This window comes from Sorex fumeus, unplaced genomic scaffold (genome assembly GCF_029834395.1).
Source record: "Sorex fumeus unplaced genomic scaffold, SorFum_2.1 ptg000008l, whole genome shotgun sequence".
Classification (NCBI taxonomy): domain Eukaryota; kingdom Metazoa; phylum Chordata; class Mammalia; order Eulipotyphla; family Soricidae; genus Sorex; species Sorex fumeus.
The window spans coordinates 27,542,682-27,559,987 of NW_026606065.1; the positions used below are offsets into that span (position 1 = coordinate 27,542,682).

Consider the following 17,306-nt stretch of genomic DNA (forward strand, 5'->3'; position numbering starts at 1 on the left):
GCCCTGAGGTCACCACCAAGCAACAGTTACAGAAGAAGAGGCCCTGGGGGTCACCACACAGCAGCAGTTACAGAAGGACAAGCCCTGAGGTTACAATACAGCAACAGTTACAGAAGGACAGGCCCCCAGGTCACCACACAGCAACAGTTACAGAAGGAGAGGCCCTGGGGGTTACCACCAAGAAACAGTTACAGAAGGACAGGTCCTGAGGTCACCACCAAGCAATAGTTACAGAAGATGAGGCCCTGGGGTCACCACACAGCAACAGTTACAGAAGGACAAGCCCTGAGGTTACAACACAGCAACAGTTACAGAAGGACAGGCCCCCAGGTCACCACTCAGCAACAGTTACAGAAGGACAGGTCCTAGGGTCACTACACAGCAACAGTTACAGAAGGACAGGCCCCCAGGTCACCACTCAGCAACAGTTACAGAAGGACAGGTCCTAGGGTCACTACACAGCAACAGTTACAGAAGGACAGCCCCCCCAGGTCACCACACAGCAACAGTTACAGATGGACAGGCCCTGGGGGTTACCACCAAGAAACAGTTACAGAAGGACAGGTCCTGAGGTCACCACCAAGCAACAGTTACAGAAGAAGAGGCCCTGGGGGTCAGCACACAGCAACAGTTACAGATGGACAGGCCCTGGGGGTCCCCACCAGGACAGGTGTCTATGCAAGGACTCTGTGTTCGGGAAGAAGTTGGCAGTGGCTGTGGGCCTGTCTTGGAGCAGACTCACCTTGCAGCCCGGGAGCACCCTTCCCGCCCACCTACCTTTCTCACTACACTCAGGCGCTCTCCCAGTGAAAGCCTCCCCTGCCCCCTCCCTCCTTCCTTCCAGAGGCCGCTCCCTCCCTCCATCAGCCTGGCTGTCTGGTCCACTGTCCATTCTTGCCCTGTGTGAGCACATTCTCAAGTCAAACACTGTCTCACCTATCAAGGAAACAGGATTGAACAGTGGTAGGGGCATGGTCTTGCATGCAGCTGACTGGCCCCCCCCCCCCCCCCCCCGCCAGGAGTGATTTCTGAGTGCACAGCCAGGTGTGACCCCTGTGAACCGGTATGAGCCCCAAACCCAGAACACACAACAACAGGCCTGATCAAACTCCCTCTCCAGGCCACTGTGATTGTAACTGTTGCTGTGTGCTGACCCTGAGGGACTTGCCCTATTGAGTAAAACCATTAAAAAAAGCAAACTGAAGAAAAGATGAAAAATAAGCCAACAATTAATGAATATATTGATAAAAATGTTCCAGGGCGGTGCTCAGGGGCCCACACAGGGTGCTGGGGATGGACCCTGGGTGAGGGCGTGCAAGGGTCAGTTTCCTTCCAGAGAAGAGCAGACACAGAGTCCCTCCATGGCAGAGCCCAGTCAGCCTCCCACAGCCTCAGGGCCACCTGCAGGGAGGCTGTGGGACACCACCCCCCCTTCCCCCAAGCTTCCATACTATGACAAGGAATCTGTGCAGAAAGCTCAGCCCCAGCATTCCCCTGCATGAACGACACGGCTGAACAGCTGCCATTCTGAAAAGAGTAAAACCAAGCAACACTAGGCCAGCCAGCTTGGAGAGAGCCAATATGGACTCATAACAAAGAAATCATCTGCTTCCCGGGACAGGCGCGGGCCCTGCAGGCAAGCAGCGCACCCGCCGTGCTCCCTGCCAGCACGTCTTCACACCACACAGAATTCAGGACTGCATTTCACTTGCACTGAAAATACTTAAAGTGAAACACAGTTTTTCCGGGTAGGAGTAGAAAACTTCTCAAAACTGCGACAGCGCCCTGAGCATCTGCCGTGCAGTCCCTTTGCCAGCACACACTGCATTAATCACAGTGACACTTCATCACGCTCCAGCCAGTGCCGCAGGCCTGGGGACAGTGAGCATTCACAGAGTAGGGTGGACACACTTACTTGAATACAATTTTTCCAGTTTTCTTTTGTTGGTTTTTCTTCCACAAGTTTCGTTGCAAACTTAAGGCCTCTTCCGTACATCTTATTCACTAGTGCGTGCTTGTAGGCGAACGTTAAGACCTGCGATTCAGAAGCAGAGAGCGCGCGTCACATCATGGGGAGATGTGACCCCGGGGAGCGCGGGGAGCTGAGCAGAGCCAGGCCCAGGCCTCTGCAGAAGCAGAGCACCTACAGCCAGGCCCACTGAGTCCTAGACACGTGCGAACCCCCTGCTTCTCTGCCTGGGGCTCACGAGGCGGGTGTTCACAGGAGCGGCGGGCGGGAGAGTGAGACTACAAACACTTCGCAGATGAAGAAGAAACTCCTAAAAGTCCTGGGCAGGAATGGACCAGTTTCTTTTTTTTTTCTTAATGGGGAAGGAAATTATGAGAAACCAGTTGCTTGCTATCGGAATCCTTATCAAAAGCTCTTTGATGCCAAGAAAAGCAAAATCAGCAGAACTGATGACAAACATTCGGGTCAGCAGCAGCTAACTCTTAACAGGCTTCATACATCCCCACCACTGCTCCAGATGAAAGCTGTGGGTTCTGCACCCGGCGACACCCTCCAATGCCCTCCCGTCCCTCTGCGTCATCTGCGTGGACTGTCCAGGGAGGGGCCAATACAGTCTCCTTCTGGGGCCAGCGAAGGTTCCATGGAGGCTGCAGTGGGCAGGACAGGCCGGTGGGCGCACCCTACCCTGAGGAGGCTGGTGGCCAGGCCTCGCCCCACGGAGCTGCTGCAGGCGTCTTGCTGGGAGGGGGCCCCAGGTCCGGGATATGGGGAGCCTGATTCCTGCCCCAGGATCTCGGCTGGGGACATAGATCCCGCCTGTTTCCTGCATGCTCGTGCCGGGTAGCCTGGCTCCCCAGGAGTTCTGTGTCCCACCCCGTGAGTGAGCGGCCATCTGCCCCAACATGACAGCTCACGCATGTGCTCCCCTGTCTGTAGCTGCCTGGGGGCCCCTAGGGCTCTCCGAGATTCTGTGCTCAGGCATTGCTCCCGGCAGTGTTTGGGGGATCATGTGCAGTGCTGGGGATGGAACCCGGTCAGCTACACTCCAGGCAAGAGCCTCAACCCTCCAACTCTCCCTCAGGGCCCCCAACTCTATTTATCTCCAGAAGAGAAGTTTGGGGGAAAAAAACTGTAGTCACATCATCTCCAAGGTATATTTCTCACAGAGTTGAGAAATTTTAAATAGTTTCGTAATTTCATTCCCCCAAAGTTCATCAACTCTTTTTCCCCTAAACTGGGTTTTAAAACTTAGCAGCTAACCTCTCAGTATCTGTATGGCAAACCATAATGCCCAAAAGTAGAGAGAGAGTATGGGGGAAATTGTCTGCCATGGAGGCAGGGGGAGGGTGGGAAAGTGGGGGTATACTGGGGACACTGGTGGTGGGGAATGTGCACTGGTCGAGGGATGGGTGTTTGATCGTTGTGTGACTGTAACTCAAACATGAAAGCTTGTAACTATATCTCACGGTGACTCAATAAAAAAACAAACAAAACAAAACAAAAACAACAAAACCTAACAGCTAGAAATCATGATGATAATGACTTACTTACAAGTTGGAAACTTTTGAGAAAAAGAACATGCCAACTAACCAGGAGTCCCCACATCCTGCCCTCCACCTCTCACCTGACACCTGCTTACAGACAGGCAAGGGAGGGTATGAAGAAAAGTTCCAGAAGTTGTTCTGAGATTTAACTGTGTAAGTGACTGCTTAACCAAATGACCAGCACACCCATTCTCAAAACTGGTTTGGAAATGGGTGTCGCTAAGGAGCCAACTTATGGTCACGTAGAGTAAGAGCAAAACGGTTACCGGCAGGCCAAACGCACTCTCACCAACCCACCGCCCTGTTCCGAGCCCAGCACAGCCTCCTTTGCGCTGGCGGGTCACGGGGGGCAGGATCCAGCGGGCCCCGCATACCTTGCTGTCGGACAGATCCGTCCACTTGGTGGTCTCCCAGTACGTGTCGGTCAGGGAGTCCAGCAGGTTCTCTCCGTCATCCTCTCTGGCCCCCAGGTCGCAGATGGCGCCGTCCTGCTCCTGTGCCTGCAGAAGGTGGTCGGCCAGAGCGCAGCCCTTCCGGCACAGGGCGTCTATCAGGGTTGACTTCTGCTTGTCCATGTCACTGCAGAGCAACCAGAATGTGTCACAGGCCTGGTACACTCCCCTGGAGCACAGAGCCTGACGGAAATGACTTCCATGCGTCCTTCGTTCGGCTCGACCCCTGGGGTTTTAGAGAGACTGCATGCACATGCACATGCACGCGCGCGCGCGCACACACACACACACACACAAACACACACACACGCTCACAAGTGTTGCAGGTAAGGTTCCTTGTTCTGGAGAACAGTCCATGTCCAGATGAACACAGGTGAGTAAGTCTAACAGCTGAACTGAGAGACAGACGCTCTCAGGTCTTTGGGCAGCCCAGACATACAGGGGACAAGTGCCCGGTTCCGTTCTCGGGCAATGCCATGAATGATCCCTGAGCAAACCGAGAGCATGGCCAGGTGTGGCTCCCAAACAGTATCTTGTGGCAATACAGTTTTCAATCATAACGGTCTTTTAAATGGTCACGTTTCTTATATTTGCTTAGGTTATTACGGAGGCATGCAGCGGTTCTTCCAGCCATGAACTTGCCGGTACAAAAGGAGCAAGCAAACAGGTTTTACTCTCAACATGCGAAGAAACATTCGTGCCTTTAGCCTAACCCCTCATTTCTATTCTGTGCCTGAGAATTCCGTGTGCGAGGCATTCTTTATCACCCCCCTTTTTCAAAGTAGGAAACTGAGGGCCAGAGACTAATGAACTGCCCAAGGCTGTATGCTTCCGAGTGCAGGTTCAATTGTCTTGGGTTTTGAGACAGAAGTGACCGCGTCAGCACCCTGGCAACATCCCCAAGGATGTGGAGGTGGAGGGCAGGTGTGTGGAGACTGGTGCCGTCCTAGCCACCCCACCGTGCAGTGCCCCACGTGCTCTGGCTCAGGATGCCAAGCGCCACCTACAGGAATGCATCCTCTCCTGCTCAGACTGAGGGCCACGAGCCTAACTGGCCCACCTCAGACAGCAGAGCTGGAAGCTCGTGTTTTTAAAGGCCAGCTCCCTGCAAGACGTGGGCCTCGTCCTGGGTGCACCTTCACACAGTGTGGCGCTCTCCATGCTGCTGTTAAGGGCCAGTTTCTAGGTCATGGAGGTCGAGAAGCAGCTGCTTCCTCCTGCGTCCAGTGACCTCGAATCCAAAGTGCCTCTGCGGACCTCAGCCACGCAGCTTTCTCCAGTGTGGCAGCATGGACAATGGAGAAAAACGGAAAAGCCTTTAAAAAACAAATTCCTCTCTTGCTCACTCTTTAGGGCTGGAGCGGGTTTCTGAAGCCCCTGGAGGAGGGACCCGCATGCCGGCGAGTTGGGCTAGGAGGTGGGGGCGGACGGCAGGAAGGAGGAGCCTCTCACCCCGATCCCTCCTGTGCTAGGAACTAAGAAATGAGATGCAGGAAAGAGTATTTACTGGCCAGGTACTTTTTTATGGCAGCGGCATCGGGCCGGGGGTCGGCCTTCATGGCGATGTACACCGCCAGCGCGGTCTGGTCGATGTGGGCGATGACGGCGTCCGCGGCCTCCACGATCTCTGTCAGCCGTTTCATTCGCTCCTGAGGGGAAAGAGGGACAGACACGGTCGGGGAATTGGAGGCAGCTCAGACCAGGGCAGGGCGGGGGTGGGGTGGGTCTGGAACATGCTTGGGTCAGCATCTCCGGAAACCTTAGCGCAAACGGCAAAAACCCAGTCATGGCCCCCGCCAGAGCTGAATGGCGGGGAGGAGGAGATGGAGAAGCTCAGACCAAGGTGCTCCCCGCCGCATGCCACAGGACCTGGGCAGCGGGATCAGCTGTGTTCTTCCAATTCTACCCAAGAGCAGCTGAGGAAATACCCCCCAAGACCCCAAAGGCTGAAGAAACAGATTCTTTCTAATTCCTCAATCAAAAGCCAAGAGAGGGGTGAGCAAGAATTCAAGGGTGCCCCATTGACCAGCAATAAGCTTCTCTCTCATGGCTTTGCGGTTCCTTTGCAAACCCTTCCTGTTCATCGAGCCTGGGATAATTCATCCTGGGGGGAGGGGGCAGGGGCAATGTGTCCCCTCATGGTGCTCAGAAGTCCTGGACACCCCTCGGGACTCTTGACCAACCAGGCGGGCGGGCCACTGCGAGGGAGGCGGTGCTCTGGCCTCTGGGGCCACATCTTGGGGGACCAGGCAGTATCCGGGGTGGAGCCGGCATGAGCCTATCCCCCTCTCCCCCTCCTCCACCTCCCACCCCTCGACCCAGGGAATCTGTGCCCCTGCACCTGCGCGATGCAGATGGGGCCTATCTCCAGGCCAGGTCTGGAGTCATCTCCACACCCAACCATGTGGACATGGACAAAGTCGCTGGCTCCTAGGGCAGAGGTCAGGGAGGAAGCCCTGGGGGTAGCCTGTCCACTCCACCCACTGACCACACACATGCAGGACCCCTAACTCCAGCTCACTGCATCGGCCAGGCCCTGCCAGTAGGCGGATGGAGACAGCTTACCGATAGCACATTCAGCTGGAGGAAGGAGAGACAGGAGAAGCACCTCTCTTTGTTTGCTTGTTTTCTCGGGGGACCCACACCTGGCGGTGCAAAGGGCTGACGCCTGGCTCAGGGATCACTCCCGGTGGGCTCGAGGGACCATAGGGGATGTTGGGCATCGGACCCGGGTTGGTTGTGTGCGAGGCAAGCACCCTACTGCTGTACTATCTCTCCGACTCCCGTGTATCTTTGTACTAAATACAAACAGTGTCCAATGGTACCAAAACCTAAGATTCTTATATTAAAAATAAGTCCAACCTTTTCAGCATCCAACTGATGAAGCCGTGCAACGTATAGAGGCAGGTAATTAGGGTACGTTTCTTTCAACTCATTGTAAATGTCGCTAGAATCCAGCCTGTGATAGAAGACAGAAGTGTGACTTCTTTAGTTTTAGAATGGAAATTGTCTTTCTTATGTCTGAGTTGGCTCTAAAGCAGGACAAGAACAGGTATCAACCTGAGTATCCAGCACAGCTACCAACCCGGATGATGGTATTAACAACAACTACCTGAAAAAAACCACAACCACCTACGTGGAGTTCTTCCAAGGGAAGTTCCCTGGAAGCCCACAGTCTGGAACACACCAGTACTCCGGCCCCCCTGGCGTGCGGCTGGGAAAGGGCTGCGCCCCTTCCAGCGCCGGGGGCACTGCCCACTGCCTCCCCTGGGCCTCCCCTGCAGCACAGGCCCTGTGGGGTGTGTGTACTGTTTACTGCTCTTATAGTACTCTGTTCTGATTCTTCCCGACATGGGGCTGCTGAGGACCTTAGGCCTGTGGGGAGCAAACTGGCAGCCCCCAATTTCTCCCAGCCCAATTTCTTTACTGCTGATTCTTACATAGCCAAAGACAGGCCCTTGTGGGAGGGTTACTCTGAGTGCTCCTGACAGTTTTTTGTTTGCTTTCTGCCTTTAGGAACATTTCCATAGAGCTCGTAAAAGGCAGTTGGAAAAAAATCCTTTTGGTGGGTTCTGGGGCGGTGTGAGGTTGGATGAGGTATCTCAAGACCATCCCCCCGGAAGCCCACCCCAAGGCTTCCCCTTGGAGGGGTCACCCTGTATTCTCGGAGCCCTGCCCTGATGGGACGGCAGGTCTGAGTCCACTAGGATACCAGCACAGTCCCTGGGAACACGATTTCCAACACGGTGACATCCATCTCCATCAGACCGGAACATAGGAACAGGCAGAACCAACCAAGGCCTACCTAGAACACTTGTCACCAAGAAAGCTTGCACCGAGATGAAAAAAAGCAAGGCACTGGCTCTTCAGAAACCCCAGAACCCCCGAAGGCAATGGAAAGAGCAAGAAGCTAAAAGCCAATCAAACAACAGCAATAATGAGTGGATGCAAGTCTGTGACAAGCAGAGCTAAGGGAGCCATGCTACTGTGTCAAACACTACCAGGAAACCTGATGTCCTCATGGGAAAATGTGGGCGAGAACATTCAGCCCACAGAGACAGAGCATCAGAGGGCAGGGCTAAGAAAGACAAAGCGAAGAGCGAGCCAGAGCCTGACCTGGCCAAGTGGCTGGTTTTATCGGTGTTCTCGGGCCACACCAGCTGTATGCAGGGACCAAGGCAGCCCCAGACACAGCAGTAGAAGGAACTGTAAACCCTCCTGCTGGTGCTGCAGAACAATGGAGTAAGACCTACCCGGGTGATTTTTAAAAACCAGTCATTTCTAAGACTTACCCTCCCATGATCTAGAATTAAATAATACAAAACAAACGTGTATAAAAACATCGGCGTGAGCTGTATGTAGTTCTCTCAATTAATTAGGTGGTATTTCCCACAAGGCCACATACCAACATCATCATTCAGAGTATTTCTGATCAGAAAAGGTGACAAAAAAAGAATGCTACAAACTTTAATCCTATCCTGTTCAAGTCCTAGGCGAATACTTGGTACTCGCCCTACCCAAAATCCTGTAACTGGGAAGAGAAACCGAGGCCCCAGGGAAGTCTGCGGGAAACTCATGCGGGAAACTCACTTTGTCATCCACTGAATTTTCAGATCGCGTAGCGCTTCAGTGAACTCCTCTTTTAAGTCTTTCTCTTTTTCGACGTCCTTGTCTTTATCTTTGGAGCCGTTCTTAGACTTCGTGGGTGCAGGGATCAGGTAGTAATGCACAGGGATCACATCCTGAAAAACACGGAGAGGAATTCTGAGATCAGAGCTCCAATTCAACGTCACTGTGAGCCACGGCGCTCATTAGCCCTGATGGCGTCCTGAGCCAGCGGTGCCATTCCCCAACCTTAGAGGACCGAGGCTTCCTTACCTGCCCCCTTAGAGTAAAGGAGACGAGCATTCAGCCTCTTTGATATGCTGATACATTTTCTTCCCTTTTTTTTTTTAAAAAAAAAAAAACAAGACAACTGAGCAAAGTACATTAAGTTTTTACATTTGTTTTCTGACCACAGCTGGCAATGCTCAGGGCTCACTCCTGGTGGGCTCGGGGGAATGTACACGGTGCTGGGGACGGGTCAGCAGCATGCCAGGCAAGTGCCCTGCCCACTGCACTATCTCTCTGGCCACGAATTCTCGCCATTCCTAGCTGGGATGGGGAGATGACAAAGACCTCTCTGTCCTGAGTAAACATACGCAGAAATTCCTTCCCCCATGTCTGGAGGCTGCACGACGGTGAGGGGTTCAGAGGGGGCAGGCCTTTCTTGCCCGCAGGAGACCTTCAGTGCAAGGCAAGCCGAGAGGCTCCCAGGGCCGACACAAAGTGGTTGTAGAAAGACACAGCAGGTCCAAAGGCGCCTGCAGTGCTGCTGGCAGCTCAGGACAGCCTGTGTCACTCTGCAAGCCCCAGTAAGCAGTGCGCTTCGGGCTGAACGCTCTGCACGCCAGGTATACAAGAACGTTCCCTTCGCCTTTTGTGACTTGCTGGGATTTGAAGAAAGAATGATAGAGGGGAAAAGTGAAAAACAACAGAGGGGGGAAAGTGAAAACCTAGTCGGGAAGTGAAGCTGGGAGCCCAGGGCAGCCGACAGGGGGCGCTGAGGGGCCAGGGATGGAAGGAGAGCAGGGTGTGGGCGGGGCAAAGCATCTCACTGTCCAGGTGCCCTGCGTGCAGGACAGGTGCCTGAGGCGCAGGGCCCAGCGGCTGAGGAGGTGGGAGGGGGATAGGAAGCAAGTCTCTGGTGTGGGCACAGCCCTGTACCCCGCACACTCACAAGGGCCATTCTTGGCATGGCAGGTGAATAAAAGGCTTCTCCAATTCCATTTTCAGGTTCCCATGAAAAAAATGTTGCCCAATCAAGACCATATTTGCTTCAGTTTGCCAAGTGTCTAAACAGGAAGAAATGACTTTTCCAAAGACTTACTGCTGCCTTAAGTCACAGTAGCAAAAACAAAGTGTAGTCTAGAGTCAAAAATTAGTTTGGTAAGCCCCTAACTTCCCCGAAGTGGTATTTCTATTTTTAAGCTGCACACACTTAAAAAAAAAGGACCCCAGGAACCAGGCCTATGATTGGGCTTTCTTTACTGGGGGATGTGGTTCCAACAGCTTGACATTCATGCCAGGGAAGGCCCCCTGGGGCACAGCCCACCCCCACCCCCACACTCGCAGGCCTTTTCTCTCGGTGCCCGTCTGGGGCTCCCGGCCCACCCACCACACGCCCATTGGAGCCCCCTCTGCCTGTCAGCTCTCTCCACGCACAGACCAAGTTATTCTCTTTAGAGCTTTGCATGCCAAGACCCTAGGAGGGAAAAAGTGTGATCTGATTTTGGCTCTTATGCAGGACAGAATAAATCCTAAAGACACTCTTAAACAGGGTGCTTGGATTTTTTTTTTAAACCATTATTAACATGCTGGATGTGAAATGTATTCCCTGCTGTTCCAGCTTCTGAGTTCTGAAGGGGTGGAGCCCAGAGAGCAATCTAAGAAACCCAGGGGCTGCTGAGCCCACCCCAAAGACGCAACCAGCAGCAGCCTTTCCCTGGGTGCCTGGGGACCCTCCCGGTGCTATGCTGGGTGTGCCGTGTGCCGGTGTCAGGTTCTAACTCGGACTTGGGGCAGCCGTGGCTCTGAACCACACGCAGGTTTTAAAGCCCTCACTGGTGACGTGCGCTGCTGCCCTGCCACCTGCCATACAACTCAGCTGCCGGTGAGCCGTTCCCAGGCAAGTGCCCGCTGTCAGTAGCCCGGCCCTTCGCCCCAGCTGTGACTGGAAGCTGGAGGGAATCCGGCTCACTGGGTGTGCGACTGGGGACCTCCACCTCACAATGTCACTCAAGTAACTGCTGAGACACTTGAGTCGTTCTAGAAGGGAAAAAAGCATTGCTGAGGCAAGACGTTCCATTGGGAAGCATCCCGGCAGGGGCCTCCTGGAAGTCTGCGGTGCTGCCCTGCGCCCGAGGCCGCTGCGGCCCCTAACGCAGCTTGGTCAGAGGAGGGTTTCGGGCGCCCGTGAAGGGGGAAGCTGCGAGGCAGTGACAGCCCAGCTTGCTGCTCTTCTGCGAGACACTCAGGGGGCTCTGGTGGGCCTTGTTTGGGTTGGGTGGGCGAGATGGGAGACAATCACATAAGGAGGCTATAAGGACTTGCTGGCCAGCAACTGAACAGAAAGACCCTGGAGACTCCGTCTCCCACCCCCGCCCCGACTCTGCTACAGTATAGGGGAACCTCAGGGAGGGCGGATCACCACTGATTGGGACAGGGTGAGTCACACACAACATGAGACCCCCCCCCCACAAGCCGTTTCAGTTGGCATGAAGGCATAGACAGTCCTCATGTGTGTGGGATCGCCTGTGAGCTTGGGGGAGTCTGAACCTGGGTTTCATGGCACTGTGTTACTGCTCAGAGAGCAGCCATGGGCTTGGCAGGTGGGCTTGACTCTCCATCAGAGTGCTCGGGGCACACACTGCCAAAATACTCCTGGACCGCTGGGCCAACTCCCACTCTCGCTGTCCAGCATCTGCTGAGAGAACGTCACGGAACACTCTGCTCCGGAGATTGGTTGTGGTTCCTAAATTATGATCTTACTTCTCAAGGTTTAAGGGTATAAAATAATTTCTCTGACACATCCTGTGTCCTTGAGGGGAGAGCTAAAAATGTACTTATTGACAAGAAGAATGAATGATCCTAGTAAGATAAATGGAAAACTCCAGTTTTTCTCCTGCTCGGTCATTTGAAACTTGGGCATGTTCGTGATTTTTAGTGATTACAAACTCTTGTCCTGGATGACCTGGACGCTGCTAATTACAAATCTGATATATTTAACATGTGATTAGAAACCCTTGCATTTAACCTAGTGCTTTGCCACAAAGATTTCTCTTTTGTGCTTTTAATGATATTTTATGGATGTTCTATGATTGCTTTCTTTGTCATCAATCAAAATGACACCGAGGAGCAAAGAACATTATGCTTTTAAAGTCGATGTTTATAAAGGGATGCATTGAACTCCAAAGGGGAGTTGTGGGCTTGACAGATCTGATTTCAAAATTAACTGTCCTAACCCCGTGGAAACGCCTTGGCGTGTAGACTCTGGGGCACAGCCATTAAGGTCAGTGGTTTTCTGGATGAGACCATCAGAGTGCATCCCGCAGTGACCGCATGCTTGAGGGGGTGGTAGGCTCCGAGGGGACAGAGGTCAGCACACTCGGGCACTCTGGACAAGAGAGAAGCCGGTTGCAAAGGGGGCAGGATGGCAAGACCCAGCGCACCAAGGGGGGACTCGAGCAGTCCGTTCCCCGAGAACCTGGGGGTCCGCTAGCGACAGGCAGCGCCCACCCGGGAGAGTGCCCTCACAAGCTGTGAGGCTGCGAGAAAACTGAAAGGAAAATTTTAAAAATAGAAAAAAGATTTATATATAGTGACATGGAAAAAAGCTAAATATGCAAACAAGGCTTTTAAAGACTTTTTTTGTTTTTTAAAGAACTGACAATCAGTACCTTTTTAAATTTTCCTTGTCGCTTTGCTGCAGACTGGCCCTGGGAGTTAGAACAACATTCGGTAAGAAAACATGCAAGATCTCCACCGCACGGAGACTCCGCCGTGGCCAGGGCTCCTGGTCCATGTGCGGCGGGGGACGCTCTCCCCACGGCACGCCCTGCCCTGCCCTGCCAGCTCGCTGGGCCAAGCTGACGGCCACAGTCTGATTCTTGAGGACCCGCAGGTATGGCGGTGACTGTGAAAGGCTGGAAGACCCCAACGCACAGTCCCCTTTCCGGCCACAGCCACTGAAACCAATGCCAGCACCAGCTCCTGGCAGCACACTGCGGCTGGCAACCCGCCGAGTGCGCCCCTCTCGGGTTGGGTTCGCTGTGGGCGCTCCCTCTAGGAAACCGACCCTGCCACGTCTCAGGCAGATCCACGGGTCTGTGACTGACCTTTGTGACCGTGTGCCCAGGAAAGAATGCAGCAGGGGAGGAGCGCCGGGTGCTCGGCTGTCCCACAGGACTCCCGGGTCACCCTCAGGAGGTCTGTGAGACCCCCTGGCCCAGCCCGGGGCTCTGGGAGAGTTGGCACCGGTGACCCGAGGATGCCAGGATGCCTGCTAGCAACCGGCTTCCCAGGACCCGCACTGACATGCGTGCTCCCCACATGTACTGATGGACACACATACACACACAGACATCTGTCTCAAGCGTGTCTCGTGTGTCTACCTAGGTATCTCCTACAGAAGGGAGAGCGGGGGGCAGAGAGGAGCTTCCAGGACAGCAGATACAAAAAGATAGTGGGACTTGACACAACCCAGCGGCCGCCTTCCTTAGCCTTCTAAGGATTGACGCTAAAGGAAGGTAAAAAAAAAAGACAACAAGATTTCTCACTGGCACTGAGTGGTAGGGATGTGTCCAGAATCATAGATTTCTATAAATATTATTCTCAAATACTGCAGTGAGATCAAGGCAGAAAAATTAAAACAGGCTCCTAACAAAAGTGTAACATTTGTCTCTAATGACCATAAACATTTTTTTTAAAAAAAGCATTTGGGGAGCTGGAGCGATAGCACAGCAGGTAGAGCGTTTTCCTCGAATGCAGCCGACACGGGTTCGATTCCCAGCATCCCATATGGCCCCCTGAGAACTGCCAGGAGTGGTTCCTGAGTGCATGAACCAGGAGTAACCCCTGTACATCGCCAGGTGTGATCCAAAGAAAAGCAAAAAAAAAAAAAAAAGAATTTGATAACTATGAGAGGTATGAGAGGTGTGTGTGTGTGCGTGTAAAAATACCAGCCTTTTGTATGCATGTTAGCCCAGAGATCTGACTTATTATTACATTTCTAAAATTATACTGGTTAAAATTCTGTAAAGTGCTCTAATTTTAAATAACCCCTAATTTTAAAATCCAAGTCCAATGAGGGCCAACATTTTCTGTAAGTATAAGTCTATTTAATCACTTAAGGCAGGGCAGGATGAAAGCTCCCTGAGGCTAGGGAAAAATAAAGCTGGAAATACTTAAGCTAGGAAAAAAGAAAGCTGAATATAAATTTTTTTGTCTATTTTGGGGTCCCTTGGTGCTAGGGGCTGCTTCAGTAAATATTCTAGAGTAGAAACTAGGACAAAGCTCTCAATGCCTCGGTCCCAAGGCCTGTGTCTTCCTCACTGTGAAATGTGGATTCCCATGTGGATTCCCACTGAGAAGGGGCAATGGATCCCAGGCCAGCGCGCGACACTCACCGCTTTCTTCCCAAGCTCCGTCTTGGACAAAGTCAAGGATCCTGCAAGGTAGCACCCGGGTCCTGCCCCTTTCGGTATTCTGAGAAGAAAATACAAAAGACAAGAGCGAGAGAGAGGAGAGGAGAGGAGAGGGGAGGGGAGGGGAGGGGAGGGGAGGGGAGGGGAGAGGAGAGGAGAGGAGAGGAGAGGAGAGGAGAGGAGAGGAGAGGAGAGGAGAGGAGGAGGAGAGGAGGAGGAGGAGAGAGAGAGAGAGATCAAGAGGGGGGCAGAGGAGAGAGGGGCAGAGAGAAGAGAGGAGAGGAGAGGAGAGGAGAGGAGAGGAGAGGAGAGGAGAGGAGAGGAGAGGAGAGGAGAGGAGAGGAGAGAGGAGAGGAGAGAGGAAAGGAGAGGAGGAGGAGAGGAGGAGGAGAGAGAGAGAGATCAAGAGGGGGGCAGAGGAGAGCGGGGCAGAGAGAGGAGAGGAGAAGAGAGGAGAGGAGAGGAGAGGAGAGGAGAGGAGAGGAGAGGAGAGGAGAGGAGAGGAGAGGAGAGGAGAGGAGGAGGGAAAGCATGAGAGGGAGGCAGAGGAGAGAGAGGAAGAGAGAATGGGACAGGGGAGAGGGAAAGAGGGAGAGGGAGAGAGGAGAGAGAGAAAGTACATGTGAGAGTAAGGGAGAGAGAGAGCAAAAGAGCGAGGGAGAGAGTAAGAGAAAGTACATGTGAGAGCGATTGAGCAAGAGAGAGAAAGAGGGAGGGGATAGAGGGGAGACAGATGGAGGAAGAGAGAGAGGGAGCAGGAGAGGGAGAGAGAGAGAGAAAAGAGTGAGGGAGGGAGAGAGAGAGAGAAAAGAGTGAGGGAGGGAGAGAGAGAGAGAGAAAAGAGTGAGGGAGGGAAAGAGGGAAAGAGAGAGAGAGAGAGAGAGAGAGAGAGAGAGAGAGAGAGAGACCCACAGAGACTGTTAGGGGAGAACACTGACACAAGCTCCTAAGCGAAGCCCCGGATATGTCCCCGCCTACGGGAGCCCAGGGGCCACCGTGCACGCACTCTCGGCACTTACTTGTCGTCAGGCAGGGAAGTGACGAAGAACGGTTGGTTGTATCTGGGCGGTAAGGTCAAACTGCTTGATTTCTTTTTTCCTAGAAGTGCCAGACTATGATTTTCATGAATATCTAAGCTCAAGGTATTAGATAATCTATGGGAAACAATAAATGGAAGATCTTTAAGACGTTCCAAATCACTGATTTGCTCATGACGAATCTGTAGTCGAATTGTATAATCTCCTTTCTCCAATTTCAAAGAATACTAAAAAACAAAAAACAAAAAAACACAAGAAAACATACACATTTGGGAAAAGTGAAACTGCAGCCAAGCGTGCTGGAGTCACAGCGAGAAGATGCACATCTGGTTTAGGCAGACACAACCAAGGCATGGACTGGGGCCGGGGGTGCGACCCCCCCCAGCCCCTCCTCAGGGAAGGATGGAGGCAGGGGTGCCCCCACGCCTCATTCCCACCCTCACCTGCTCCTCCCACACGCCAAATGACTCTCAGCGACCCCCAGCTCTGCAGAGACTGATAAAAGCAATGGCTTTCTGGCCTGCGGGTACCAGAGCCATGTCTGACACGTGAGAAACGCAACTGAGCAGCCTGCTCCGTGCACTCAAACACACACGCGCCAATATGAATGACCAGAAGCTTTGCTAGAACCCAAATGCCACATCCCTCTGCTGCAGACAGGAAGGCAAGACGGGGGCATTCACGGTGCTCGGATTCCCGGGGTGACTCGCTGGTACCCGGGGCGAAAGCCCAAAAGTCAGAGGCTCTGGAGGCCAGCCAGGGTCTGCAGGTGGCCCTGGTCCTCGCCCCCAGAGCTGGCCCAGCGGAAGCACAGGTGAGCAGCATTGCTCTGCGTGACAGGGACAAGGAACGCCTAGCGGCAGGACCAAGCACTCGGTGGAAATCTGGCATTTAAGTGCAAGTCACTAAGAAATCAGGGCTGTCCTGGCTAACTCTGAAAGCCTCTGCGCGCTGCTTACCTGATGTGGGTACGCATCGCCCGAACCCATCTGCCGTTTGTTCTGGTCGAAGATGATCCACAGCTGGCTGTCAAATTCCGACTCATACAGTAACTCACACAGGAGCGGGCAGCTTGGAGTCACTTCCCCACTCTTGGGCTGGACAAACATAATAATAAAGATCAACTTGGCGGTTCACGTGATTTCTTACAGTAAAACTGTAGACTGCTGTTACTGATGAGACTTTTTACACTATTTCCTTGTGGAAAATTTATAAATGCAGAGAATGCAACACTTCGTATTAACCAAAAGGTGCTTCTTTTCTGGATGGAAAAGTCTCGCTAACTGTATTCGTTAATAAAGCAATATACAGTCTTTCAGGGCTCTATTTCATGAAACTGCAATCACTTCCCGTATCACAGCCAAGTTCGCATGATGCTACGATAAGGGGCCTGGCTGAGAGCTTCTAGGAACTCTCTGATCCATCATCACTCCTCCGGCCTGGGGGTTCTCCTGGTGTCTCCCTGCCCCAAGGCCTGCTTCCCAGAAAACAACCACAGACATGGGGGCTCAAAGGCCAGGTCCCCTCGAAACCAGAGTCCAGGGGTGCAGACCCACCGGAACTGATGTCATCACAGACCACGATTCCCCAAAGCGTGATCCCAAACCCCCCAAGAGAACCCCCTGACGGTGTCTGCACATATAGATGTACCCACACATCTACGAGCACGTGCAAACGACTTGATTTCACAAATACCTGAACCACAAGTTTCCCATTTTCAATTTTATGGTTCTTATTCAGGACCCAAGCTCATTTAAAGGGCATCCTTCTAATGAGCTCTTGGTCCATTTCGCTTTGATGTTTGCGCACACAACCCAACCATTAATAGTGTGTACGTAACGGAGCTTACATGGGGGGAAGAGGCCGCATCACTGCTGACACGCTCACCTGATGGAAGTTATATGTCAGGATCATCTCGTAGAGCTGACGGTTATTTGGCAAAACATCTCTGGATCCTAACGGTTTGGTTTTCGCACTCAGGGGGCTGAAATGAGATCGTTACAAAACTGAACTGACTTCCAAGTTCATAGACAGAGGCAAGAATCACAGAGGAGCCCTGT

The 17,306-nt window shown here is 52.9% G+C and overlaps 1 protein-coding gene across 3 annotated transcripts in view; it reads right to left on the bottom strand.

Moving 5' to 3' along the window:
• TPP2 (tripeptidyl peptidase 2) overlaps positions 1-17,306 on the bottom strand; it is a 55,355-nt gene that overhangs the window by 990 nt on the left and 37,059 nt on the right. The window contains exons 20-29 of one of the 3 annotated variants that reach the window (XM_056109188.1): positions 17,134-17,230; positions 16,206-16,343; positions 15,229-15,473; positions 14,192-14,270; positions 12,464-12,502; positions 8,556-8,707; positions 6,828-6,924; positions 5,484-5,614; positions 3,888-4,092; positions 1,916-2,035 (exon numbers count right to left, since the gene is read on the bottom strand). In XM_056109188.1, the coding sequence (XP_055965163.1) occupies positions 1,916-2,035; positions 3,888-4,092; positions 5,484-5,614; positions 6,828-6,924; positions 8,556-8,707; positions 12,464-12,502; positions 14,192-14,270; positions 15,229-15,473; positions 16,206-16,343; positions 17,134-17,230 (1,303 nt within the window). Of the gene's footprint in view, positions 1-1,915; positions 2,036-3,887; positions 4,093-5,472; positions 5,615-6,827; positions 6,925-8,555; positions 8,708-12,463; positions 12,503-14,191; positions 14,271-15,228; positions 15,474-16,205; positions 16,344-17,133; positions 17,231-17,306 lie in introns of those variants that run through there. The other 2 variants (XM_056109176.1, XM_056109183.1) reach the window with 2 other exon arrangements.